The sequence below is a fragment of the Hippocampus zosterae genome, chromosome 13 (genome assembly GCF_025434085.1).
Source record: "Hippocampus zosterae strain Florida chromosome 13, ASM2543408v3, whole genome shotgun sequence".
Taxonomy (NCBI): Eukaryota; Metazoa; Chordata; class Actinopteri; order Syngnathiformes; family Syngnathidae; genus Hippocampus; species Hippocampus zosterae.
Genome location: NC_067463.1, coordinates 13,949,212 through 13,975,151, shown reverse-complemented (window position 1 = coordinate 13,975,151; position 25,940 = coordinate 13,949,212). Strand labels below are relative to the sequence as shown.

At 43.9% G+C, this 25,940-nt stretch overlaps 2 protein-coding genes across 3 annotated transcripts; one reads left to right on the top strand and one right to left on the bottom strand.

Moving 5' to 3' along the window:
* The first annotated feature begins 227 nt into the window (after positions 1–227).
* On the top strand, positions 228–11,730 carry mttp (microsomal triglyceride transfer protein). Its single transcript, XM_052083430.1, has 18 exons — positions 228–458; positions 1,336–1,523; positions 1,661–1,804; positions 2,853–2,960; positions 3,037–3,153; positions 3,237–3,376; positions 3,454–3,604; positions 3,706–3,863; positions 4,004–4,172; positions 4,263–4,370; positions 4,493–4,705; positions 4,778–4,989; positions 5,083–5,180; positions 6,128–6,249; positions 6,338–6,565; positions 7,174–7,298; positions 10,648–10,818; positions 10,902–11,730. The coding sequence occupies exons 1-18, from the start codon at positions 398–400 to the stop codon at positions 11,047–11,049; spliced, it is 2,661 nt and encodes an 886-aa protein (XP_051939390.1). The 5' UTR covers positions 228–397; the 3' UTR covers positions 11,050–11,730.
* Positions 11,731–13,910: 2,180 nt separating this feature from the next.
* Positions 13,911–23,251, bottom strand: LOC127612680 (uncharacterized protein C4orf54 homolog). 2 transcript variants are annotated; one of them, XM_052083428.1, is made up of 2 exons: positions 19,286–23,251; positions 13,911–14,941 (listed from the first exon to the last, which is right to left on the bottom strand). In XM_052083428.1, the coding sequence occupies exon 1, from the start codon at positions 23,171–23,173 to the stop codon at positions 19,310–19,312; it is 3,864 nt and encodes a 1,287-aa protein (XP_051939388.1). In that variant the 5' UTR covers positions 23,174–23,251; the 3' UTR covers positions 13,911–14,941; positions 19,286–19,309. The 2 variants fall into 2 exon arrangements, with proteins under 2 accessions (XP_051939388.1, XP_051939389.1); XM_052083429.1 differs by lacking the exon at positions 13,911–14,941 and adding an exon at positions 17,864–18,395.
* Between the last annotated feature and the right edge of the window lie 2,689 nt (positions 23,252–25,940).

Here is a 25,940-nt window from a genome sequence, read left to right as displayed (position 1 = left end):
GGCATTTAAAAAAAAAAAAAAGGAAAATGAACGAATTTGCTTTTTTTATATTCATTTTCCAAATTTAAGGTTCATGACATTAATCAATCGGATCTTGCCACCTCATTGAGCGAGCAAATGATCACATGGCCAGAGAGAGGCAGATACAGGTTCTTGGCTGCACCAATCAATAGCACAAGTTCCTGTCAAATCTGTGCTCATCAGGTTAATGATTTGCTTGTTATCTCGTATACTTAGTACTTGAGCGTGGAGTTTGGATTCTGCCCTCCCCGCCGATAAAACAGAATAGAAGAAGCTTTGACTTCCTTTGCCTCTTTTTGGCCCGGTAGTGTCACTTGACACACACAGGTACTTTTGTGTGTCACTTCCATTCATTTGGCTGCAGAGCGAGCACACGATGTTCACTATTGCCGTGTTCTTGGTTTGTGCAGCCTCCTGTGTCGCAACGTCTGCCGCTGGTGAGTACTCTGCTTAGTATGGCTGCTCTGTTTGACCCGCTTGGTTTATAAAATGCCATCTTTCTTTAAATGACCGTACGCCACTTATATGTATGTCATCTCATTGTGAGTGGAGATAAAAATCTCGAGTTTTGTAATAACCTGAAAAATATCCTTGATTTGGGTGCTCCTTGTTCATCTTGCTCGACTGCCAATCACCCGGAGCTTTTGATTTGTTGAAATCAAGCGTGTGGTGATGAAATCATATACGGCCACGTCAGTCCAACCTCATTCATTACCACACTCATCTGGCAAATAGCTTGTCATTCATAAGACAGAGGAGAAAATGTTATCTTCTCTCGGGGTAAACACACCCAGTTAAATGGCTGATTGAATCAGCTCGGTGATGGCAGAAAACATTAGCTGTGGGAAATGATAAGTGAAAACATTCGTCAAAGGAAATTTGCACAGCTTCAGCCTTGCTGAGCTGTTTAACATGGTATAGATAAGCGATGGCCTTACGAGGATGTTTGTTTGAAAAACGTCTTTGTTTTTTTTGCCTAATCCTAAATCATTCATTCTCTTAAAGAAACCTACCAAAGTTGACGTCTTACTCACAGTTGTCCCAATGGTATGCTGACTATGTTGCGTTAATTTGATCAAGGCATCCAGAAATTTGAGCATGATCTCAAATCGACTCGAGTTAAACCATAAACATACGCCTTAAAAGCTTAAAAACTTATTTTGGAGGGCAAATGCACAGGGAAAAAAAGTTAAAGCTGTAAACATTTGTCAATTTGCTCATTGGAGTTCTATGATGCATTTGTAAGTATATATTCACTGAACGGACTGCTGCTACATTGTATGTTCATAAGATGTGGTGGTTGTGTTTCTTCAGGTGCTGCTGTAGGACCCCAGCTGAATAACAACCAGCTGTACAAATTCAGCTACAGCACAGAGGTGCTGGTGGACAGGGCCCAGGGGTCAAAAGAGGGCAGTGCCGGTTACAAGATCTCCAGTGATGTGGATGTCAATCTGGTGTGGAGAGATCCGAGCAATAAGGATGAGCAGTTGATCCAGCTGAAGGTGGTCTCTTTGCCTTTTGTGTTTCCAATTAAAAAAAGAAAAACGAAAATTGGAACGCATGATTTCATCCCGGGTTTTATGGCGCATATCTTTGAATATGAACACAATTGTAACTCGATTCCATCTATGTACGCTAGATCTCCAATGTGAGAGCTGACCCAGTGTCCCATCGATCTGAAAAGAAGAATGTCCTCCATGGAACCACCACTGAAACTCTTCTGGGAAAAACCAGACTGGCAGCTTTGACAAAGCCTTTCTTTGTGCATCTGAGAAATGGAAAGGTACTCTTAAAAAGCAAAACCATCCCTTTAGCATTTTGGCAGCGTTCCGCATTCTCCCAGATGGCGAAAATGATGACTAACAAATAATCAAACATGTTACTGTTTCGATTTTTGGACTCTGATTAAAATGTGGCATGGGGCCTTTAAAATATCATGACATTCAACAAAATAGCTGACAACTGCCCCACATAAGCTTTACCCGACTCCAGCTTTAATGTGTTGGGTTTGAGCAATAAAGTTTGGAAAAATGAGACCCAATGGACTTAGCACCGTTTTCACCCGTGGAAGTTATAATGGAAATTTAAGGGTCCAAGAAAACACACACACACACACACACACACACACACACACACACACACACACACACACACACACACACACACACACACACACATACATGCAGTTGATCTATTTCTGGTGGTCCTATCTGATGTTGTGGTTGAATGCCAAATAAATGACACACTTATAGGGGATACTTGCATGATGTCATTTGTTTGGCTTGTTTGGGACATGGAGCCTAACCACATACTATCATTTGAATATGTCATGTGATATACAGTGCTCAATATAAATAAGTGCGATTCATGAAAATGAGGTCATTATTTGATTCTCGGCAAATATACGAGCAATTTTCTAAACGTTAATATTGCTGTGTATCATTGTTATCAACAGATTCTGAAAGGAAACTTGAAATTGTTAAAACCTGTTGAGGCTGCTTATTTATGCCTTGCGCTGTATGCTAAAGTGGCAGCCCCAACTCCTGCACAGGATGCTAAGAACAAACTAATCAATGCGTCTGTCCATTTGTACTTTACTCTAAAGGTAAATGTCATGTCATGTCATCCGTGGCTACCCAAGTACAGTATGTTTTTTTTTTTGCCCTACATCCACACTTCAATGTCATGTAGGCCTTAATAGTTACCGATGTAAAAGGAATGCGCTGATGTCTGCATGCGCTGAGCCCGAGCGCCGGTTGCTACATCTGCAGGTCAAGTTGTAGGATTCAGTGTTCAAAAGCAAATAATTCTGCTTTCTGTTTCTGCTACAGGTTAAAGCTTTTTATTCCTATTGGGCGGAGCCGGCCATCATCAAAAACCTTAAACGAGGGGTGTCCAGTTTACTGCAACTGCAGCTCAAAACGGGAAAAGTTATTGAGGTAAAAGTTATAACAAACACAGCATTTGATTAGATCTGCTTTTTCTCAATGAATGTAAGTAATTGTGTGGAAACAGAACGATGTGTCCGGAAGGTGCACAGTTGCATACAAGGCGGAAAACAACCAAGTGACCAGGACAAAGTTCTTGGAGTCATGTACATCTGCAGAGACCGGATTCACCACACACAGCCAGGTCAGTCTCTCCCAGATTGCATTCTCCTGATGTGTTAAGACCCACTTCATGGGCTGCCCCCCCCCCCCCCCCATTCCCTCCAGGTTTTGGGCGTGACCCGGAAATCTAGCTCCATTACGGTGTTCACACTGGAAGATGGTTTCATCCGCTCAGCTGTGTCTGAAGAAAGACACTCACTGGCTGTCAATGCCCACCGGTCTGCGGCTGCAAAAGTTGTGTCCAGGTAAAGCCTCGAAGAGAAAATTCATCATCAACACCGCACCGCCGTTGAAGACGCTGAAGTATTTTCCGGCATGGCAGGCAAAGCTTCACACTGGTGGGGACGGAAGCTGGACCCCTGGAGATCGCTGGAAAAGATGCGGCCGTGGTTGTCAAGTCCATTGATGCCAAGATAGCAGCTGTCGGCATCAAAGCGGAGAAGATCACGGCGCAGTGCAAAACGTGTCCATCAGTGAGTGCTTCTATTCTTCAACACACGCGATAGCTGCCGTTGTTCAACTGAGAGATATTTTGCTGGCTCATATTTCACTCACTTTGTCTCGTCCCTCTCAGCTCTTTGAACACTGGCAGGCTCTACAGAAGAAACTGGAGCCGGAAAGTTTGTCCAAGGCCGCGGCCCCTCGCAGCTTCCTTGCGCTTATCCACAGCATCAGGAAGGCAACCAAAAACGATATCCTCCAAATGCTGAAGAGCGCCAGCAAGACATCGATGTAAGTCGCCGTAACTTCCCTCCACCTTCCCTTGAGCTCGTTCGGTTCACCCACCCTCATTCAGTGGTTTAGCAGATTATTTGAGGTTGAGTATTCATTCGGTTTGACCCTCTGTTGTTCTTGCTGACTTCTAATTGAAGTCCTCAGGTGGTGGATGCCGTTACTTCCGCCCAAACGACAGCCTCACTGGATGCCATGCTTGAATTCCTCAACTTTACAGATGCCAAAGGTACGGTTCTGCAGGAGAGGTTCGTTTATGCCTGCGGATTCGCTTCTCATCCTAACGAGAGGATGCTGCAAACGATGCTGGTGAGGGTGTCTTTCGGGTATAAATGAAACGATGCAAGCAAAGCACTGCCAACTAAACTTTGTCGTGCTGACGCCGCTCTTCTCGTGCAGGATATTTCTAAATCAAGGATTGGCAGCCCTGACATCAAGGAGTCAGTAGTGATTATTATGGGAGCCCTGGTCCATAAATTGTGTCAGAAAGGAGGATGTAACTTACCGGTGAGCTGCAGCCAAAAGTTTAAAGACCAAAGCGGTTGCATAATTTTAGGCTATACGGAGCTTGTTTATGTTTACGATGTGCTTTTGTGCTTCTGTCCAACTGATGATCTTCAAATTCACAGACAGTCGTTGAGGTCAAAAAGATGATTCTAGAGGGACCAGACAGCACTCAGGAAGAGTCCGAGGTTCAGATGTTCCTCCTGGCTCTGAAAAACTCTCTGCTCCCTGAGGCTATTCCCATCTTTACCAAATACACAGAGTCAGAAGTGGGCGCGTACAGCACCATCGCACTCACCAGCCTGCAGAGATACGACGTCTCCCTCATGACAGATGAGGTAAATCCCCCAAAAGTATTTGGTCCCCGGCTATTCATGAAAAACAAAAACATTGTTTCTTTGCCATTTCAGGTAAAAAAGACAGTGAACCGAATTTACCACCAGAATCGACGCATTTACGAGAAAAACGTGCGAGCTGCCGCTGCAGATGTCATCCTGAGTAGCAAGCCCTCGTACATGGAGATCAAGAATCTCCTGTTGTCCATCGGACACCTGCCGCATGAGATGAACAAGTACATGTTGTCGAAGATCCGGGACATCCTCCGCTTCCACATGCCCGCCAGGTGTGCTGCGGAGCGACGCAATTAAGATCGAACGTTGCTCAGAGCGGATAAGGAATGCGGAACAAATATATAACGTGTCATACTTTCTTTCAGCAAAGTTCTAAGACAAGTTATGCGGGACATGATTTCACACAACTATGACCGATTTTCAAAATTCGGGTCATCATCTGCCTACTCAGGATTCATGGCACGTAAGTAGCCGATTTTATCAGGAGGAATCATTTCTTTTATGATCATTTTCTATTGTGGTAAATGTGGACAAGGTCTTTCACAAGATGTCGGGACTGGGGAAATTATTGTCCATTCATTCGAAAGAACCTTGTCAAGTCAGAGTTCACTCATGTTAGACGAGAGAGGAAACCTGGCTCACGATCTCCGTTATAGTCCATCCCAAAATTGTATGATGGAGTTTTCCCACACGTAACCCATCCGAGCATACCTTTGTAGACTTTACTTTCTTCACAGAGAAGAAGGGGTTGGAATGGAAGCATAGAAAGAAGCGCAGAATTGTTCAACTTCAGGGCTGGGCTGAGTTTATTGATTTTATTAGATTATTAGAGCCGCTTTTCTTTAACTTTGGCTATATAGTACATAATGATGATGTTCAAAAGCCGCAATTGACATGAAATATCCTTGATAATAAGAACACACACACACATATATATATACATATATATATTTATATACATACAATGTATATATAATTTAGACATTCCTGCAAGGGGGCGGCCCGGTAGTCCAGTGGTTAGCACGTCGGCTTCACAGTGCGGAGGTACCGGGTTCGATTCCAGCTCCGGCCTCCCTGTGTGGAGTTTGCATGTTCTCCCCGGGCCTGCGTGGGTTTTCTCCGGGTGCTCCGGTTTCCTCCCACATTCCAAAAACATGCGTGGCAGGCTGATTGAACACTCTAAATTGTCCCTAGGTGTGAGTGTGAGTACGAATGGTTGTTCGTTTCTGTGTGCCCTGCAATTGGCTGGCAACTGATTCAGGGTATCCCCCGCCTACTGCCCGAAGACAGCTGGGATAGGCTCCAGCACCCCCCGCGACCCTAGTGAGGATCAAGCGGCTCGGAAGATGAATGAATGAACATTCCTGCAAATTTAGTACTGAAATGGCTGGCATCATTCACTTCCCACAGAATCTGTTGATGTCACCTCCACATACAGTTTGGACATTTTGTATTCCGGCTCTGGAATCTTGAGAAGAAGCAACATGAACATTTACGGTGCTAGTAAAGGAGCAGTGCTACACGGACTTCAGGTTTGAGTCGCCATCCGATTTAGATCAACAGAAAAGTCATGTTTGGGAATCCAAGTGCAGTGACTGGTTTACTTCTCTTGCGCTCCAGGTTGCGATTGAGGCGCAGGGTTTGGAGTCGCTCATTGCCGCCACACCGGATGAGGGCGAGGGAGACTTGGATTCGTTCGCCGGGATGTCGGCTCTGCTGTTTGATGTGCAGCTAAGACCTGTCACCTTCTTCAAGGGTTATAGCGACCTCATGTCCAAAATGTTCTCCATGACTGGGGAACCCATGAATGTGGTGAAGGGTCTCATTCTGCTGACTGATCATTCTGAGGTATGCCACAAACACATGTTACATGCTCAGTAAACTCAACGGCGAAATTGCTATATGGAAGTGTTTGTTCAAATGGTGGCTCAATTGCTTCGTTACGAAACCACTAACACATCCGCATCAGACTCGATGGCATTCAAGCTGAAAGTCTGAGTGATGGAAATAAACTAAAGATGTTGCAACAAAGCATGAGTTTGACGGTAGGCATATTTCTGCAGCCAGGTTATTGCCGTCTTTATCCCAATGGATTTATAATAATAATAATAATACATTTTATTTATAAGCGCCTTTCAAGACACCCAAGGACATTTTACAATAACAAAAAAACACAAAACATTTCAATTTCTTTTTCAATTTGGGATGAACAATTGTGAAAAATCTAATTCCAATTATTTTTAAAAAATTGCCTTAATGGTGCAATTTTGATTTAATATATATATATATATATATATATATATATTTTTTTTTTTAACAAACACAGGCAAAACATTAACCTGAATTACAATATCAAGATTTTATATATATATAGTGACAATGTGTCTATCATATTTGGTGTAAAGGTAATAAAAGGCTATATTGCCTTTGCTGAGTTTCTTCCTTTTCACTCGCAGGTCATTCAGCTGCAGTCTGGTCTGAAGGCAAGTGCAGAGTTCCAAGGAGGGTTAGCCATCGACATCTCTGGTGGCATGGAGATCAGTTTGTGGTACAGGGAGTCCAAAACCAGCGTAAATAACAGGTTAAGTCCACAAAGCGTGCAATGAAAGAATCAACAGCCAAAGCGATGCCATAACATGACGATAACATACTGTAAATAGTTCACAACCCCGTGTACACAATCTGTGGTATGTTTCTTAACAACTGCGTGTACAAGTGTGATGAAACACCTCTGGAGAGCTCCGTGGCAATTCTTAGAAAAATAACCTTTATGGTTGTTTCAGAAGTTCCAGCCATGTCAGGGCGCCTCAAATAGACGCGCGTTGATGTTAGTCATGTGAACTTTACACGCTCTATAAGTGTTGTCTGATTCACTTGTTCCACTTCACATGTTGGAAGTCAACCAGTATTGTGCTTCACACCTATCGCGCTTCGAGGGTTCTCATGAAGCGTGACGTCAGTCCCGTCTGGCTCGCTATTTAAGACCATACTACACCACAGCGGGCGCAGCTATCGGATGTCTTTGTCGGGATTTGGCGGTGTCTTGTAGTGCCACTGAGTTGAAATGCGCCGGGACAAATCACTATTTATTTTCGCAGAAGTATTTGTTGCCGAAGTCCAGGGCGACTCATGATGCATATACTGTACGTGGCTGTGATTATCTATGGAAAATATCAAACAAGTAGTTTTGTGCACGATGTCGGCGTGGATGCTTACCAATAGCAAAGTGGAAGTGAAGTGTCTGTTCAAGATGAGAGCTTTTGACTGTTAAAGCAAAAAAAAAAAAAGGGGGGGGAGACTTGACCTGTGCGTGCAAGCAAATGGCAGAGGCAGGTGAATGGATCAACATAACTGTGCCGCTTTCACCCTGATAATAGACTGACGGCCTATCTATAGACACAGAACAAACCGCACGCACGTATCTCTGCCAGGGCATGCCCCCGTGGCCAAAGTTACAGACAGGTGGATTATTCGGTGGAATCTTATGCGTGCTGTCGCATGTATGTGTGAAGTTGCATGGAAGGGGACCGAGGCTTACAAAAAAAGGGGAATGCATGCATATCGCAGGCGGCCATTTTGTTCCTACATCGACATTATCAGTTGCGGTGGTCTGTTGTGTTACTTAGCTACACGCCGCTCAGCGTTGCAATGAAATCAAACACTGCCGAGCAAAAGGAGGATTCACTTGAGAGACAATCCTGAATGAGTGAGCAGCCAAGAGAGGGGCTGCGGCTCACGCCTTTAATTTGGTGACTTTGATGATCCAGATTTTTGGTGTGAAACATGTTTGTTTGTTTGTTTTTTCTTCTCATCTCTGGATCACAATTAAAATGGCATCTATTCAAATTTCATCCCCCCAAAAAAATAGATTTAGGAAGCACAGTGGCCTAATGCTCAGCATTTCTACCTGACATTCGGATAGGCTCCAGCAACCCCCGCGAGCCTTGTGAGGATTAAGCGGTTCGAGAAATGAATTAATGAATTTGAACAAGTCAAGTCAAGTCAACAGTATTTATAGAGCACTTTCAAACAGCCATCGCTGCATACAAAGTGCTGTACATGGAGCGATTTAACATATACAATAAACAGTAAGACGAATCAGTAATAAGTAATAAGTAATAAGGCGGTAGAAAGCACCAAGCAGTAAAACCAATAGCAAATCTAAGTCATGCTGAGTCAAACGCCAAAGAATACAAGTGAGTTTTGAGGAGGGATTTAAAGATGGGCAGCGAGGAGGCTTGCCGAATGTTCAGTGGGAGGTCATTCCAGAGAGATGGACCAGCAACAGAAAAGGCTCGATCCCCTCTGAGCCTCAGTTTAGTTCTTGGTACGTCTAGCAAAGACTGGTCCACAGACCTGAGGCGCCGGGCAGGGGTGTAGGGGCGTATGAGCTCAGAGAGGTAAGGTGGCGCGAGATTATTCAGAGATTTGAAAACAAAGAGGAGGATCTTAAAAATAATTCTAAAATGAATGGGGAGCCAGTGAAGGGATGCCAAAGTAGGAGTTATATGCTCCCTCTTACGAGTACCAGTCAAGAGGCGAGCAGCGGCATTCTGTACCAGCTGAAGGCGCTTGATGGAGGACTGGCTGACTCCAAAGTACAGGGCGTTGCAGTAATCGAGCCGGGATGTGACAAAGGCATGAATTACTGTCTCAAAGTGTTCATGTGAGAGGAAAGGTTTTATTTTGGCCAGCTGTCTAAGGTGAAAGAAGCTGGATTTAACAACGGCACCAATTTGCCGATCGAGTTTGAAATCACTGTCCAGTTTAAGTCCCAAGTTTGAGACCGTTGATTTCAGATAAGGAGATAGGGGGCCCAAGTCTACAGGATGGAATGTACAAGGTCCACTGGGGCCAAACAATATCACCTCTGTCTTCTTTTCGTTGAACTTCAAGAAATTTTGTGCCATCCAGGTTTTGATTTCTTCCAGACAGGATAGGAGTGGCCTTAATGAGAAGGTGTCTTTCTTGCTCAGTGGGACATAGATCTGGCAGTCATCTGCATAGCAGTGGAAAGGAATACCATGTTTCCTTAAGATGGAACCCAATGGGAGCAGATACAGCGAGAACAGCAGAGGCCCCAGAATTGAGCCCTGTGGAACACCACATGACAGGGGAGCAGTGCGTGATTCAGAGCAGCCAAGGCTGACACAAAAGGTCCTGTCAGCTAGATAGGACCTAAACCAATCAAGAACACTCCCGCCAATGCCCACCAAGTGCTGCAAACGAGTCAGCAGAATAATGTGATCCACTGTATCAAATGCTGCAGTTAAGTCCAATAAAACCAGACACACGTGGTCTCCAGAGTCATTTGCCAGGAGGATGTCATTAGAAACGCGTAACAGGGCTGACTCCGTGCTATGCATCGTCTTGAACAGTCCCAGCCTTCCAAATAACTTGCACCTTAGATGAACTGAAGACAAAATAACGGATGGGCAAACCACACATGCGCCACCCTCTCGTTTAAACACGGTATTGTAATTCCTATTGCATTTGTGAATTATGAACTAAGCAGAAAAAGAAATCTGTTTTCATCCGTCTTGCCTTGTACTTGTCCTCGCTATAAACTGAAAATGACATCTCGGCATCAAAGGGCTCAGGTAATGATTGTTACAGCTCACCCGTTTTCTGGGTTTGGTCGTGTGATGTCTGCAAGGTGAGCCCTTTGGCACTGTGATTTGCGATTTTCAGTCGCCAGCAAAATGGCAATTAAAAACAGGTCGCCTTTTCTGCTTGATTCATATTCCACAAATGCGATATTAATCTGAAAACTTTTTTTCCATCAATATTTGCTGGAATCATTTTGAGTCATGTTTTCTTTGGGCCCCACGCAGTCATAAGCGTCAATGTTAGTAATGCAGATGATGCAGCAAGTGAAGGGAGAAGAAGAGCATCATTTTCACCAAGCCTTCCTCTGTGGCGCTTTGCAGGGGAGCGCTAGTGATTTCCGGGAATCTTACAGTCGACATGGACTTCATGAGTGCCGGTTTGGAGGTGAGCTTTGAAACGGAAGCCTCCCTCGACTTCATCACCACTGTGCAGTTCTCGGAGTATCCTTTCCTGGTTTGCATGCAAATGGACAAAGCCACCTTTCCCATTAGGTATGAGAGAATCCCTCATCGAATGAACTCCCTTGCCTCTGAACTGAAATCTAACATGCCTGTTCCTTTTCCCTACTTGTCAGCAATTACCTAAAGAAACACGAGAGCCTGTCATCAGGAAAAAGCGTGGTGACACAAAAGAGCAAGAAGCTGCTCGTCCCTGGCTCTGAGTTCCCGCTCCACCAGGAAAACTCAAACATGTGCAAGAAGGTTTTTGACTCCAGCTGGTAGAGGTGACACCACTAACTCCCCAGGAGGAAACTTCCATGTTTGGGGCATTTTATATTTCTCCTCTGTGAGGTTTTGGTGCATTTCTAGTATATGTCACATCACAACTTAGCATCATGCCGTGAAAAGCCCAAAGAAACCACTGTGGTGAATGTGCTGTTGTTTGTTGTTGTTGTTTGTCTGTTTTTTTTAAACAACATATGCAATGTTTACATTCCTGTGAATATTGGAGTAATTTGATGTTTTGTTTGAAACTGGGACCTCTTGTTGTTGTCTTGTTATGGCTTTATTTGAAAATATATTTATGTTGGGCACATAACAGTACAGTAAAAAAAGGGATTGGAAATGTAATTTTTATATCAATCCCACCCGAAAACCTTATTTTATTAAATGTGTTTACTTGAAGCAACTCGTGTCACCCTTCACATTTAAATAATGATCCAGAATGTACCATAGTAGTAATGACATTCACCATAATGGTTTTTTTACACTGTACTTACAGGATCTGGGATTTAAAAAAAAATAATAATAATAACGTGTTTTAAATCTACATTTTGAAATAGGTTTTTTTGTATAATTTTAATGGAAAGCTTTAATGAATTTTTATGACCGTACTGGCTTTTTGGGAGATCACTTTGTTTTAAATATATTTGGATGGAAATAAATATACACTGGAAACTCCAAGTCTGTTGACATACTGTATATTTAGATCGGGAAAAAATATATATTCACCAGCACACTCAGTAACTTATTACGGAGTATACCGGCATGATGTTTGCACATCAAGACGTGATAGGCCCACAACCCCCCCACCCCCCCCACAAATGTATTATATATTTCTTTTTGGGGGGTATTCTGACAGGGCCTGACATCAGAGCTCCAGTTGGCATCCGAAACCAACAACTGGGCCTTGTTGCAGATTCTTTGAAAAGCACAGAGAGCAGCTGGGGGCAAAGCAGTGTCTGCCAGTCTGGTTGCGTCCATGGGGACCAAGTAAACACAGCCGCAAACGCTCAGGTTAAACTTAAGCTTCAGCCGGGTGATGTTTCAGTGTCACCGCAAAGCTAAATTTGCATGCTGGCAAGCCAGCACATGTGCTCTTGTGCCGCTCTCTTAAATCTGGATGATTGCTTTCAACATTCACGATGAATTCATTATTATTATTATTTTTAATCCTTTCAAATATTCAGTTATATAAATGCAGATAATGAAAAAGGGACATTCATATAGACTTTGTTTTTATTCTGATATTGGTATTATTAAAAAAAAAAATCATAATAGCAAAAAAATAAATAAGACATTCCCTCATTATTTGTTTTCCCTTGTGATTTGAATCTGGAATACTGGCAAAATGTATTTAATATTCAACTATGTGTTCAAATATGTATGCGTATGTATTTATTAATTCATGATGCTCTTGTATTTGTTTTATTCAGCTATTTCTTGAAACCACTACGTACTTGTTTGCACACGTTGAAACCGGCAACATTTAAATCACACAATATATTGTGATACATTTTCTGTGTTTTAGTGCTACAAAAATAATTTAATTGCTCATCTTTTCTGTGAGCAAAGGTTAAAAGTGAATTTATGCAGTACGTTAGCGCCAAAACCCATTCAAATAACGCAAACACCTTCAAGAAACTTACATTTTGAATTTATTCTGGAGGTATGTAGGCTTGTCAGTCTACATGACGCTCATTTATGTTCAAAGTCAAGCATGGGTGCACAGCACTTACTTCTCCTTTCAAAATGTCTTTCTGCTGTCATTCCGAACTTTGTCCTTTTTTTTTCCCTCACATGCCACACAACTCACACGATGCAATGAAATAACACCATCGTATGATGATGTCATTACAATACAGCGGATTCCATTTGCACTTCATTTCTAACCATCAAGACTTCCAACATCCTTTGTTCGCAAACAAGTAGACTTAAATAATGCACTTCATATTCATCCTTATAGCCAAGTGCTTTGTTTAACCTTTAAGAATATTTTATTCATGTCACTTTGACATTTTAGGGGAAAAGAACCCCCCCCACCCCCCCCACAAAAAAAATGTGCCTGCAATATCTATGTACACAGTCATTGATCACGGTCACTGTTGAACAGAGACAATCCAAGTGCATGAAGTACATGAACATTCATTAATACAACGGGCAAAAATGCACATTTACATGTAAGTATGACGGCCTTTATGTTCATAGCATAAATACAACAGGTTCAATGGAGAATCATTCTTTTCAGGGTCTCAATGTTTAACAATAAATAATCAAATAAGAATTCATCAATCATTTGCACAACTCGGCCTGAAAGCATACAGAGCAAAACGTTTGCAAACATTTTCACCCACATATACCTTTAAAAAGGTTTATCGAAATGCGATATAATGATCAAGACGATTTATTTGCACTAGTCCCAAATTACAGAGTCCACGGTTAAGAAGACAGACGGATTGCGATTCACATATACACTTTTTGTGCGACGTTGCACTTCCAAATGCATCCGGTCATGTTGCGGTGAAAGCGCAAACTTGCCATTCTCTACTCTTGTCAGAACATCCTTCCAAATTATTAAACACACTCATACAAACTCTTATGTAGGGTCATTTAAATCTAGTCATGGATCTTACACAATGATGGCAAATAGACTGACCAGCAGATCCAATTACCTTTAATACAATGGGTTGGAAACATGCTAAAACAACAGTCTGGATGATTCCTACAAGCGATGGGGGGGGGGGGGGTTATAATCCGGTTATAATCCGTAATAGCTCATTGCATCATCAAAATGTTTAATGAGAGAAAAATGTCTCTGAATGGATTCTTCCATGAAATATATTCTGATAAATATGTTTGGGGTATTTTTGGTTTTGTTTTTGTGTGGTATCAACAATTTTGCCCACTTGTATATGTGCCTTATGATTGGCTGGCAACGATTTGGGGGAATATCTGGCTTTTTCCATAAAACCAGCTGAGATAGGTCCCAGCTCACTGACACACAATTGATGGTTAATCAAAGAAATGATGTCATATTTTACTTTCTACAATTTACGACCAAATTCTTGTGAGAACGCTAGCACGTGACATCAGCACGCTCCTGTTCAACAGTGAAGTAACATGACTCCTCAATGTATACAGTACATGCCGAATGATGATACACCCTGCACGTGTAGCACATCTCCGTGCGCACACACACACACACACACACACACACACACACATGCATGCAGCAGACACACAAACTCCAACCTCATTACACTTAAAAGTGTAAAAAAAAATAAACACAAGTTGTGTCAGTTCTGCCCAAAAACTCAAACAGGAGTCCCGGCTCCGCTTGGGCACTTTGACACATTTAGTGTGCTTTGTTCTCATTGCGTCATTTAAGGTGCAAGCTTCCTTTTCTTTTAAAACACATCTCAACCCGTTCCATACAATTCATTCAGTGCTACCGCCGTGCGGGTGTAAACAATACCTCGGCAGTTGTGATGCAGAGGATGCATGTACTTCAAGTAGAACATGGGCTTAAAACTTGTAAACAATTATCTATTGCCAATGTGATCTGCTGGTGTTCAACAACAATCTTGTGACACAATGCAAAAAAAAATAAAAATAATAATAATCACCTAAATCCACATTTAGCCGACTTCACTCCAAACAAATGGTCCCTGTCCTTGATACCGTGTATGACTTACTCATTCTTTATTTCTGTTGCCCAAGTGACTTTTTTTTTTCCTAGGCTGATAAAGCAACGTACATTGTGATTCAGTGTTTTTACCTTGCAAAGTGCTGCCATGCAAAGAGGCTAAACTCGTATTGACTTTGGGTAGAGGATGTCTTGAAGAACAGAATGCTGGCTGGGGTTGGATGAAGGCAGATTTCTTCATGGAGATGTCTGCAAATGAAAAGTAAGAAATTGTGTTTATTAAGAAAGATCGTCAGAAGTATATAACGGTCATATATTTCGTTGAGTTGAAGGGGAGACTGTTCGCCCTTTTCCAGTTGTCATTTTTAAAACTTGATTCATCCTTTACTTTTACTCCGTGGAGATGCTCTGCCAGGCCTCCAGCATAGCCTTCTTCAATTTTCACTTGGTTGTCATTCTTGGTTGTTTTTTGGGAAGTGAAGAGCATACTCTATTGAGTTAAGATCAGGTGAATGGCCTGAGCAAAATTACATTTCTTTGGCATCAGTTTGTCTTAAAATTGCTTTGTGTTAGGTCTAATGTTGGGTGGGCAAAGTATGGTCATATACTCATGGTCATTTCCATTCTTGAATCTGGCCCACAAATCGTTTCCATTATCAAAAGTTTTCCAGGATTTTTTACATTAATTTAGTGGTGCTCCCCCCCCCCCCCGCTGAAATTCATACATTTAAATATTTTAAATTAATTTATGTTAAATAATTGGTCCACTGATTTATTGAGACAAAATTGAAAAATAAATTATAATTAACGTTTAAATATTAGCAATACATATAAAATCTTGAGAATAAAAATAATTGACAAATTTTACATTCACATGTTTTTTCTCACTGGAGAACCTTTTTCCAATGTTTTTTCCATTAGTTTTATTTGGCTTTCTTGTTCTCGAATGCTACCAGTTAACATTCATGGCATGTCTCAACTGTCACTTTTAACTTTGACATGCCTCCCATCTCCAAGATATTCTTGCTTTTTGTCAAATGTCGTATCAATTTTTTAAATTCACAAATGACATCCATTTTAGTTTTCCGAAGCCGGTAGAGTATGCTTTTCACGTACTGCAGACAAAAGTGAAGGCAGTAAGACCTACAAACAAGCAGCTAGTGACAATTGCTGCAGTGAAGCCCTGAAATTCTGAATTTCACATCCACCGGGATCCACACTTCAGAAATCACCTCTAATATTATCAATGATTGTTATGTTTGCAAATGACGCCAAATTTCCTGGAAGTATCTTGACAGTGGAAGTACCTCCATGCATTTGATTCCGATGTGTCCCGAGTATCATATTCGAGTGTACAGTACACATCAATCCGCTCCAGGGATTCAAAACACAGCTGAGGTGGTTTATGTAAGAGTAAAGGGAGTACACTGCTCTCCACCTCCATCCACCCATTTTGGACTGGGCAGAGGGGGGGGGGGGGCTATAAAAAGTTGACCCCGTCCCAGCCCGGCGGACTCGCTTCCAGAGCGGCGCAAGTAGCAAGCAGCAGCATCTGATCTCTCCCAGCAGCTGTCCTCTCCCTGCTTCAGCACAACAAATATTTCACGTTGACCTGACCTTTTCGTCCTGCTTCACTATCCCAGCCATGCCCCCCACCCCCACTCCCCCTACACACACACTCACTCACTGACACACACGACATCAGCTAAACACACACCATTCCACTTCACACCACTGCTAAAGCCCACACTGAGCCCCTGGCTGCCACACAACTGACAAGAATCTCACAAGCTCACGCAGTAGTATTCTTATTCTGACACCTTGGTTGACAATAGACTGGAACGGATGGCAAGTATGAGTGAGTCAACCTTTTTTTTTTTTTTAATGATCCTACTTATGGATCATTAAAGCCACAGCCGATACTTATTATACAGTATCGGCTGTGGTTTTTATGTTGAAACTTTTTGACAGTATTCACATTGCCTTTCTCAACCAGTAAATAGTCGGATGCATTTAGTGTGATTACTTCAAAATTACAAAAAACTATTTTCACAAAACTTTTTACAGTACAAAACAAGAAGAACAACGAATAAATTCGGACACCCAACAATTGTAATAAGAATATTAAAGCTGACAGAAATGATTTCTCCATTTTCATCGTGAATCTTCGAAACGAGCGTTGAACTTTGATGACATGCGTTGCCTCTATTTGATGACTCACATATTTAACCTCATCCGTCTGTCCATTATACCTGCACGGTGAATCTGCTTCTGTTTGGAGCTCATTTGGGTGAATTCCCTTGCAGGAGTTCGTCAAAGTACAAGCCCTGGAATTCATTCACAGTGACTGTTCCAAACCTGACTTGCAGTTGAATACCGAGCATGATTTGGATTCATTTGAGACCTGTTCATGGATCCGGTTAAGATAGACATATCCACCCAGTTCATGTATATCGTGAAATCACTGAAATGGGTGTCGATTTTTGTTTCCTAATGTTTTTTTTGGGGGGGGGGGTGATTCAGACCTTTATCTCTATTTTCACTACAATACACATGCTTGAACAATTGATGAACTTGGAGGCAGGATAAATAGCAAACACAACAAACAAAAAGGCTCCGATAAATATAGTTTGTTGCTTTGTGTAACTAGCGGCATCAAGCCATATGACTGATAAATCTGTGTTAACAGAGACCTTGGATCAGTCATTTCTGATTCAGTCCAAAAATTCAAGTAATTGATTAACAACTCCACTTTCGTGCGTTTTTTTCCCCCCCTAATCCTCAACATGAAGCATGTCAACAAAGCCACCTCTCACTATTGAAAATCGGGAAGATCCCATCCAGCCCAGCAACAGTTCCGAGGGCTCACATTACTCACATTACCTGTCAAGAAGCAACTGCGCGTATATTAATGCTGACATGCCGCAGCTCAGTATGGATGTGGTACAGGAAGACGTCCAAACACCAGCGCATCCTCAAACTGCTTAACCTCGTGTTGAAAAAAAATGTCAAGTCACTGATGTCAGTCATTAATTCTTAATTTTGCTCCATTCCACCCCATCTATGATGAAAAGGAACAAATGTAAGCGCAACTTCATATGCAGTAAAAAAAGGGTCATGGATTCACAGCACAGACGTTAGACATTTTCAGAAAATTTCAACCTCTTCGACTATACCTGACAAAAGTAGATATGTATGATAGGAGACGACCATTTTGAAACTCACTGCGCCTCTCGGTTATTTATGATACTGTATATGTACCAACAACATCCAAGCCAGGATGCTGCTGTCAGCACATCCAAATCAAGTCCTTCTGTCTGGACAACAAGCAATTGATAAGATGACATCGGTTGTTGACGGTCTGTGCTGTAGTTGTGTATTCTCGTCAATCACTCTTCCCCTACAATTGTAATAATAATCATTACCGTCAATTCCTTGAAGGGAGCAAATGATCCTTTAATAAATCGTAAGAAAACGGTTCGAAACACAGAAAGTGGGAATAAATCCGAAAGCCTTGCGGACAACACCATCCTTCCATCTTTTTTCTACAGGCCTTGTCCTCATTATTGTCATTGAGTGAGCTGGAGTCCATCCCAGATGACTTTGGTTGAGATGTTGAGATGTGACTCACATTCCCACCCATGGACAGTTTAGAGTCTTCAATGAACCCGTTAGTTTGGAATGTGGGAAGAAGGCTGAGTACCTAGAAGAAGAAAAAAAACACGCAAGCACAGGTAAAACAAACAGATTCCATGCAGGAGCTGTGAGGCAGACATGTTAAGTACCAAACCACCCACCATGTTGCCCATGTTACAAGCCAGCGATTCTCAAAGTGCGTTTCTAGTACCACGAGTGGGACTCGGGCTCACCACACATAATGTTAGAGTGACTTGCAATCGTATTATTTTCATGAACATGTAGATCGACACTACGACGCCATTGTATTTTAATGTTGGTCAACTCAACCACAAAGACAAGATTTCTGCCTCTAAACTAAGCGGGGGATGGGAACGATTGCATGAGTAATCAATGGAAAAACTGCTAATTCATTCTAAAAACATTCAGTAGCGATTACTCTACGCTTACTGTTTGTAATTAATCATACCCATTGATGTAAAGACACTGCTCTTGTTGATGATTTCTCACAATACGGTGAAATGTAATACATGGATTCTGTTCTTTACGTTTTCAAAAGGTCACTTATACAACATTGCTAGAAAATCACAACGCCCCATCGCGTGGGCGCTATTCTTAGAACATGCCATCGGGCCGCTCTTGTGGTGCTTGGGAGCTACCTGGTGCCCCCGGGCACCACGTTGATGACCCCTGCCTTAGAATATCATCGTACAATGATATTTTATATATATTATATTTTACGTCTAAACAAGAGCTGTTGTTCACAAATGCAGTCTATGAATCATTGTTCTTCGAAGCAAGTGCAGATTGTATTTTTCTTTTGTAGAATATCGTCAAATTAACGTTGTTGAGTTTTTTGAAAATAACTTGGAGGATTTTTTTTTTTAAAGCCCAGCCATTTTGCTGAAAAAAAAAGGATGGCCATTCATTGAATGTTTGGGGGATGTGCCAACTTACATGTGTAATGAAGTGTCTTCTTGGTCATCTGTGCTCCACCACAAAGCTCATCGTTGTTCCGTCGAAGGAAGGCGGGGCGATGATTCTTGGACCTTGTTGCGTTGTGATGCTGATAATGGGCTTCCTGTCCGAAGTGACCGAGGGCTTCACCTGTCCCGGCGGGGCCTCGGCCGTGGCACTGTAGTAGGGGCTCTCTGCCGACGGAGCGTTCGCTTCCTCTTCCTGCTTGGTGCTTGCGGTGTGTTTCAACTTTTCTCTGTCTTCAGAGTGACCCGGCAAAGGCGGCAGCAAGGCCTGAGCTTGCAGAGTGGGCGAGGGGATGAATCCCGGGTAAATCAGGTAGGTGGGCGCGAACGCTCCCGGGTTCAGGGCCACGGGCGGCAACGAAAGGGGCACGGGGGTGACGGGAGCAATGGGCGGCACGGGTGAATGTGGCACGTCCACGTACTGGCCTGTCTCTGGGTCAAACAGTCGCTTGGTGCTGGTCTGGATGGGCGTGTCCACTAGGTAATAATGTCCCGTGGTGGGGTCAAGGAGCATTTTGCGCTGCGTTTGAAGGCCCGCCTCTCCACTCGAAGGTGGAGGTGACAGAGTGGCAAAAGGGGACGAGAAACAGAACACTTGCTGCGTCTGCGGGCCCGCGACAGGCTGGTGGTAGACAGACGAAGCTGGCGGCTCCGCCACGAATAATCTTTTCCGCTCGGGCGTCTTGACGTCAACTTGTTGGCTGACGCTCGGCTTCATCTCTGCGTAAGCTGTTTCCTTGTTGGCCACTTTGATCTCATTGGTGTACGCCAGACCCGGCATGGTCAAATAGTTCTCCGAGTCGCTTTGTGTGACGCTGGGATTAGCGGGACTGATTTGGACCTTACTCTGTTCCACCCGCCCTTGTCTGGCGGGTTCTATTTTCACGGAGAAAGGTGCGGCCGGCGCATCGGAGCTTTTCATCGACCGTGGGGGCGTGCTTTGTAGCGCAGGGCTGGCAACCGAACTCGTGCTGACGTGCGCCTTATTGCTCTTGCCGAGGTGAAGGACGCTTTTGTTGCTGAAGGTTTTGCGTCGGGCGGATTCGTCGCAGCGAGGAGCACGTACGACGTCGACCGCGCCTTCTTCGGGCGCCGCCATTGTTTCTTCTTCCGCTCCTCGCTCCTCGCGGGTGATGAGCGACAGCACGTGGCTTCCCGCGATTGGCTGCTGAGGCTGAGCTTTGCGTTTCCATTCGTTTCGGTCAAAAACGTAAAGCTGCTCCATTGTTTTGACAGCAGCTTTGAGTTTCTCCAATGCGGCTTGTTTGGGAATTCGAGGCTGGAAACGTTTGTCAGCCGCCTCTCCCGCAAACTTCTCCTGCCTTTGTTTCAAGAGTTTTTCAGCTTCCGACTGGTCATTGTTTGCTTGCTTTGTTCCAGCAAATGGCACTTTGCCGGGGGCGCTCTGCGGCAGCGCATCTGCTTCTGTTTCTTTTGGGGACTTGTTTGTTTTGACCGAGTGGCATTTAATGACAATAGGAGAAGGCGACGCTTGTTTTACTGGCTCCTCTCGGGCCTTCTCTTCAAGTTTTTCGGCAGGTTCAACCGCACCTTTGCTGTCGCTATTATCCAGAGAAAAAAAACGATATGAACTTTTCACCAGTTTACGCACATCTCGGACGCGGTAAATCGGCGTTTGGAACTTGCCCTTAGTGTCTCTGACGTCTCGAACCGTAAAATTTGGAATCTTATCCGAAGCAGACAAAATATGACATTTGGCATCACCTCCTCCCCGAAATGTCTTGACGGAACTAATTTTCGGGGTTAACAGACTGGCAATATTCAGAGCCCCTCCCTTATCTTCCCTCACACTTCTCAGACATATTTTGATCTCAGGTGTTTTTCCGCCTTTGTCCTTTTCTTCTTCGGTGGCCGCGTTTGCTGTTTCGAGCACCGCCTCACATTCTGAGCGTTCCTTCTCTTTGGAGAAACGCTGGCAGCTCGGCATGAAAAGAAGCTTTGTGAGCATGTTGCTCCTGTCCGATTCCTCCTTCGCGGCTTCGTCGTCCTTCCAGGAATCAAACGCGCTGCCTTGACTGTGAGTGAGTCCCACTTTAGGCTCCTTTTTCCCTGAATGCGTCGCGATATCGGTGCTTCCCTGCTGTTCTGCAGGCTCACGAGAGCTCGGTCTGCTGCCCTCCAAAGGCTGGTCATCTCCGGAATTAGTGTAACCGGAGCCCGATTCAGAGCTTTGCCGATGAAAGCCCCTCCTGTCCTTCCCCCCATCCAGAGAACAAGGGGAGTGCACGGTGTATACGTCCGAGATCTCACCTCTCTCCATCTTCCGCTCCTGCTCGAATTGCATCTTTTTGGAGATGACATTTTGAAGCAAGCTTGAGGCAAAGACGGCCCTCTTATGTGTCTTGTCTGTGCCGTCTGCGTGGTGATACTGCATTTCGTAGCCTGACCTGGCTAACACTGCTCCTCGAACCTCCCCAGACCAGCTCTTTGTATTTTTGGGTCGCCTGGTAACTATTTGTGCGTCTGAGTTGCACTGGACATTCAACGTGACCCCCCGCTGTTCTTCTATCCCCGCACCTTTGCAAAAAGACGCTTCCTGATGAAAAGTTAGTCTCTTATTGGGCTGCGGGGCTCTTTTACTCCCCGCCGTCTCATTCATTTCCAATGTGGCGCTGGAGGTCTTGCGCGCAATTACGCCGCGCTCTGCCCCCCGCGGGATGCGTCCATAATTCCAGTCCATGTAAGCGGACCACTTGTTCAGACCGTATTCCGACATGGACGACTCGCTTGACGTGCTTAAATGAATCGTATCAAAGTAAGGGCACGCCAAGCTTCGAAATGACCTGGCGGTTAAATTACGCACCTCTTTGTCAGCGTCGTCCAGCTCGCTGATGGAGCTGGAGGCGCCACTGGAGTATTCATGAATGTCCTTCCGTCTTAGTTTGGTTGCAAGGTGCTGACGGCCGGGAGCGGGGATGAAATACTTGGCTCTGCTATCTCCCAAAGGTCCAGCTCTCACGAAAGAGAAGTGGCTCCCGTCTCCAAAGCGCTTGGCACCCTCGTCCGGAATGCCGACCGGCTCCTCTCTGGAGCTTTGAACGGAAACATGTATTTTGTCCCCCACGATGCGGTTTTTGCACACACTTTCATCAGAGCTGGCGCATTTCTCCGAGTCGCCAAGATCGCTGTCGTCCTGCTCTGTGCTCACGCCGAGTTTGGCAACCTGACCCCTGCCCTCCAATACCAGAGTCCCGGTTCGGGTGTCGTCGCTTTCAAACGAGGCGTAATCCACGAAGGAGTACACCAAATTGTCGTCCTCAAAGTCCCAACTTGCACCGCGGCCGAGGTCGTAATCGACGTCGTGGTCGAGTTCGGTCAGCTGAATTTCATGCGTGGTGATATAGTGAGACTCGTCCTTTAGCGTGTCCGCGCCGCTGTGGTCGGACAGAACCGCGCTGGCGCCGTCGTCCGACTCGCTTCGGCTGTTCAGGTACATGTCTGTGTACTGGAGCTCGTCCCCCTCGCTGCAGTCGCTCGGGTCCGCTTCCTCCCGCGGCCGCGTCTCATCCCCTGAATCCTCCTCGTCGGAAAGTTCGGCCCGTGTTTTCAAAGTGGATCCACTCGGGTCATCCCCGCCACACGTGTCCGCGGAGTCCACAGAGGCCGGTCCACGCGCCCCGTGCTTCGAAGCGTCACTTTTGACAGACAGCTGGCTCCCCTCGCCGGTGAACGTTACTTTCACCGTCTTGGCCCCTTCCGGTCTCATGTCTAAATCCACGTAGTTGGACTCACTTTTTGTCTCAAAATGTCCCCCGGTGTCCTTAGCCTTGCCTCCTGGGAGCAGCGTCCTGTGAGGCCCGGGGTCATCTCTGTAAGTGAGAGTTTCCTCCGCTGCTTCCATGAGGTCTGCGATGTTGACCCGACACGGGACGGAAAACTCTGCCGGCTACCAGGACGTGGGCACTGAGAGCTACTGGTGAGGGGGAGGGGATGCTGGCGGAGAGAGGGTGGGACCCTTGCGGGGGAGGACCACCGTCATATCACAGCTTCTCTTGCCTTTTCCGCCAAAAGTATTTGTTTTTGTCGTCGCTGTCTTTTTTTTATGATGCCCGTTGCATTCAGTACCCTTGGCAGAGGAATAGCTCCTTAATAATACCTTTAAATAATTTAGACACTTTTAAAGCAACGATATGCATAGGTGACAAGGAGGTGAAGTAGATCTACAAATGGCTGTGAAAGGAAAATCACTACACATTCATTTTTATTGTCAATGTTATGTGATGCTTATGAAAAACTACAGCCTGGTGTGTGGGCCAGACAAATCAACTACAGAGATCCTGCGGCTTTTGCTGTTGTTGTGGCAGTATGACTGGAGGCTGCTTCACCATGATGACAAACCTGCTCACCTGGTGAACCTGCAGATTTTGGTCGATTAGTGGAGCCCAAAGTTCAAAACAAACATGGTGAAGCAGCATTTAGTTGTCACGGTGCACAGAAATGGAAGAAGCTGACAACAGAAGTGAAGTCAGCCAGTGTAAAAGCTTTTGAAACCAGATTGAATTCAGATTCAGAAAACTTGATTTATTCCCGTGGGGCAATTAGAGTAAAAAGCAATGTTTCTATTCCAGCAGAACTATGCCTAAGGTTGTTTGAAGCATTTTTATAATCGCTTGTTTTTAAATGTTGTTCTTCCACTGCATATTTGTTCAGTAATTTTAGTAAGATACTTTTTATTTCTTGACAGTACTTTGCTTTTAAATGTCTTTAATTATTTGGTTCGAAAATGCTTTTAAATGTTGTACTTTAATTTTGTGAAGCGCACTGAGTTACCTTGTATATGAAATGCACTATATAAATACAGCTGCCTTGCCTATATGGTTACAAGATTTGTATGGACTTGCTGGAGGTACAGTATGTAGACTTCATGCCCTTAACCAAGAGGATGGGATGCATGTTCTTCAATACTGCTCACTCTAACTTACATCACTATTCTGTAGTTAGACAAAATTGATTGAAGACACAAGTGGCCTCTGGAGTCATGCAAAACCCCTGACCGCTGGTATGCGGCAAGGCGAGGCAGAGCCACCAGTTGCTCTGTGTCATGGGCACATTATCGAGGCCAGAGGTCACTATTATGAAGCCTTTGCCAGTTGCAAATCCCACTCTTATCCGGCGTCACTAATGTGGTGTAACGACATTCACATTTCTCGCAATGTATGAACATATTTGCTTTTAAATGACTTAAAAGTGCATGGAATCATTTGGACGTTGCCTTTATTGTTATGTAATGTTTCACATGTTAAATCATGTCTAAAACATTCACTTTAAATGTAAAAAGGCCTTTCTGAATTGCATGAAAATACCTAAAAGCTTGACTGAAGGACTGTTTGCATGCATTTAAGGGTAAATAGCTGTAATGAATTGCTTATACCTGGATATCATTTATTTCCATTCAATTCCATTTACTGTATAGTGCACCAATTCACAAAATAAGGTATTTCAAAGGTCAAGAACCATCCTTCTCGCTCATTATAAGGCCAACTGCACTACGTATGAGCAAGCATGAGGCGATGGAGACATTGAAAGACTGAAGGCTCCATTTCCGTAGACGGTGAAACTGAAAAACACGAGTCTATCACAGAAAGCTGAATTCAAAAGTAAGAAATTGTAGCAATCCCCACTGTCTACTAGTCGGGCTGTAAACGAGATGGAAGCAGAACGCAAGCAGTATGTGAGCTATTCAAGGTTCCTCTGTGCATGCCCATAAGTGAGCAAGTACAGGTTGAAACAACGTCCGCAGATAACATCCACAGTGGTGGCTATTTAAAATGAAGACGCGTGCAGATCAGTTTCTTCGAAAGGATACTGTACATCAAAACAGCAGGTGTTCAATCATGAGCCCCATCCGTCATTGTCGCAGAGGTTTTTCCAAACATTAGATGCTGATTCGAATCAGAGTCACGGCCCACCCAGAATCGATTGGCAACGACTACCTGGAGCAAATCTAGTGGTCTGAAGAGCAAAGCAGCAAATCTCCCGGTGTGAACGAGCATGGCAGATGTGCAGAGTTGGTAAGTGTTTGTCACAGAGCTGTCTGTCTACTCAAAGAGTTGACACATGTCTTCCAGAAGGTGACAAACCCTTAGGGATGAGTCATACGAAATGCCAGGACACTTTATCATGTAATTAGATCAATTATTTGTGTTGTTATGACCACCAGTTTAAGAGTTTGATTATATTTTCATATATTGTGTGTGTTTTTTAAGACTAAAAGTCAAGTTGTGAGTGTTGAATGTTGAAATATAGTCTTACCTCACTGGTTCATAATCCTCTACGTCTTGGATCTATTGTGTTATATTATAATGAATGTGGGCTGAGATTGGCTCCAGCACACCCGAGACCCTCATGAGGATAAGCGGATCAGAAAATGGATGGATAGATGGATGGAAAAACTCACCTACTTGCATTTTCTGAAATGCCATGAGAGAAAAAAATGGCTACCCTATTTTTTACAGTCAGCATTCAAAACACACAAAAAGGAACACAAATGGAGTGGTGTAACATCCAAACCGGATTACAGCCTGAATGGATTATTCTATTAGCAACTGATGTAGACACACCGTAATCAAAATATAATCTTTTATTCAGAATAAGGTCAGCAGTCACTA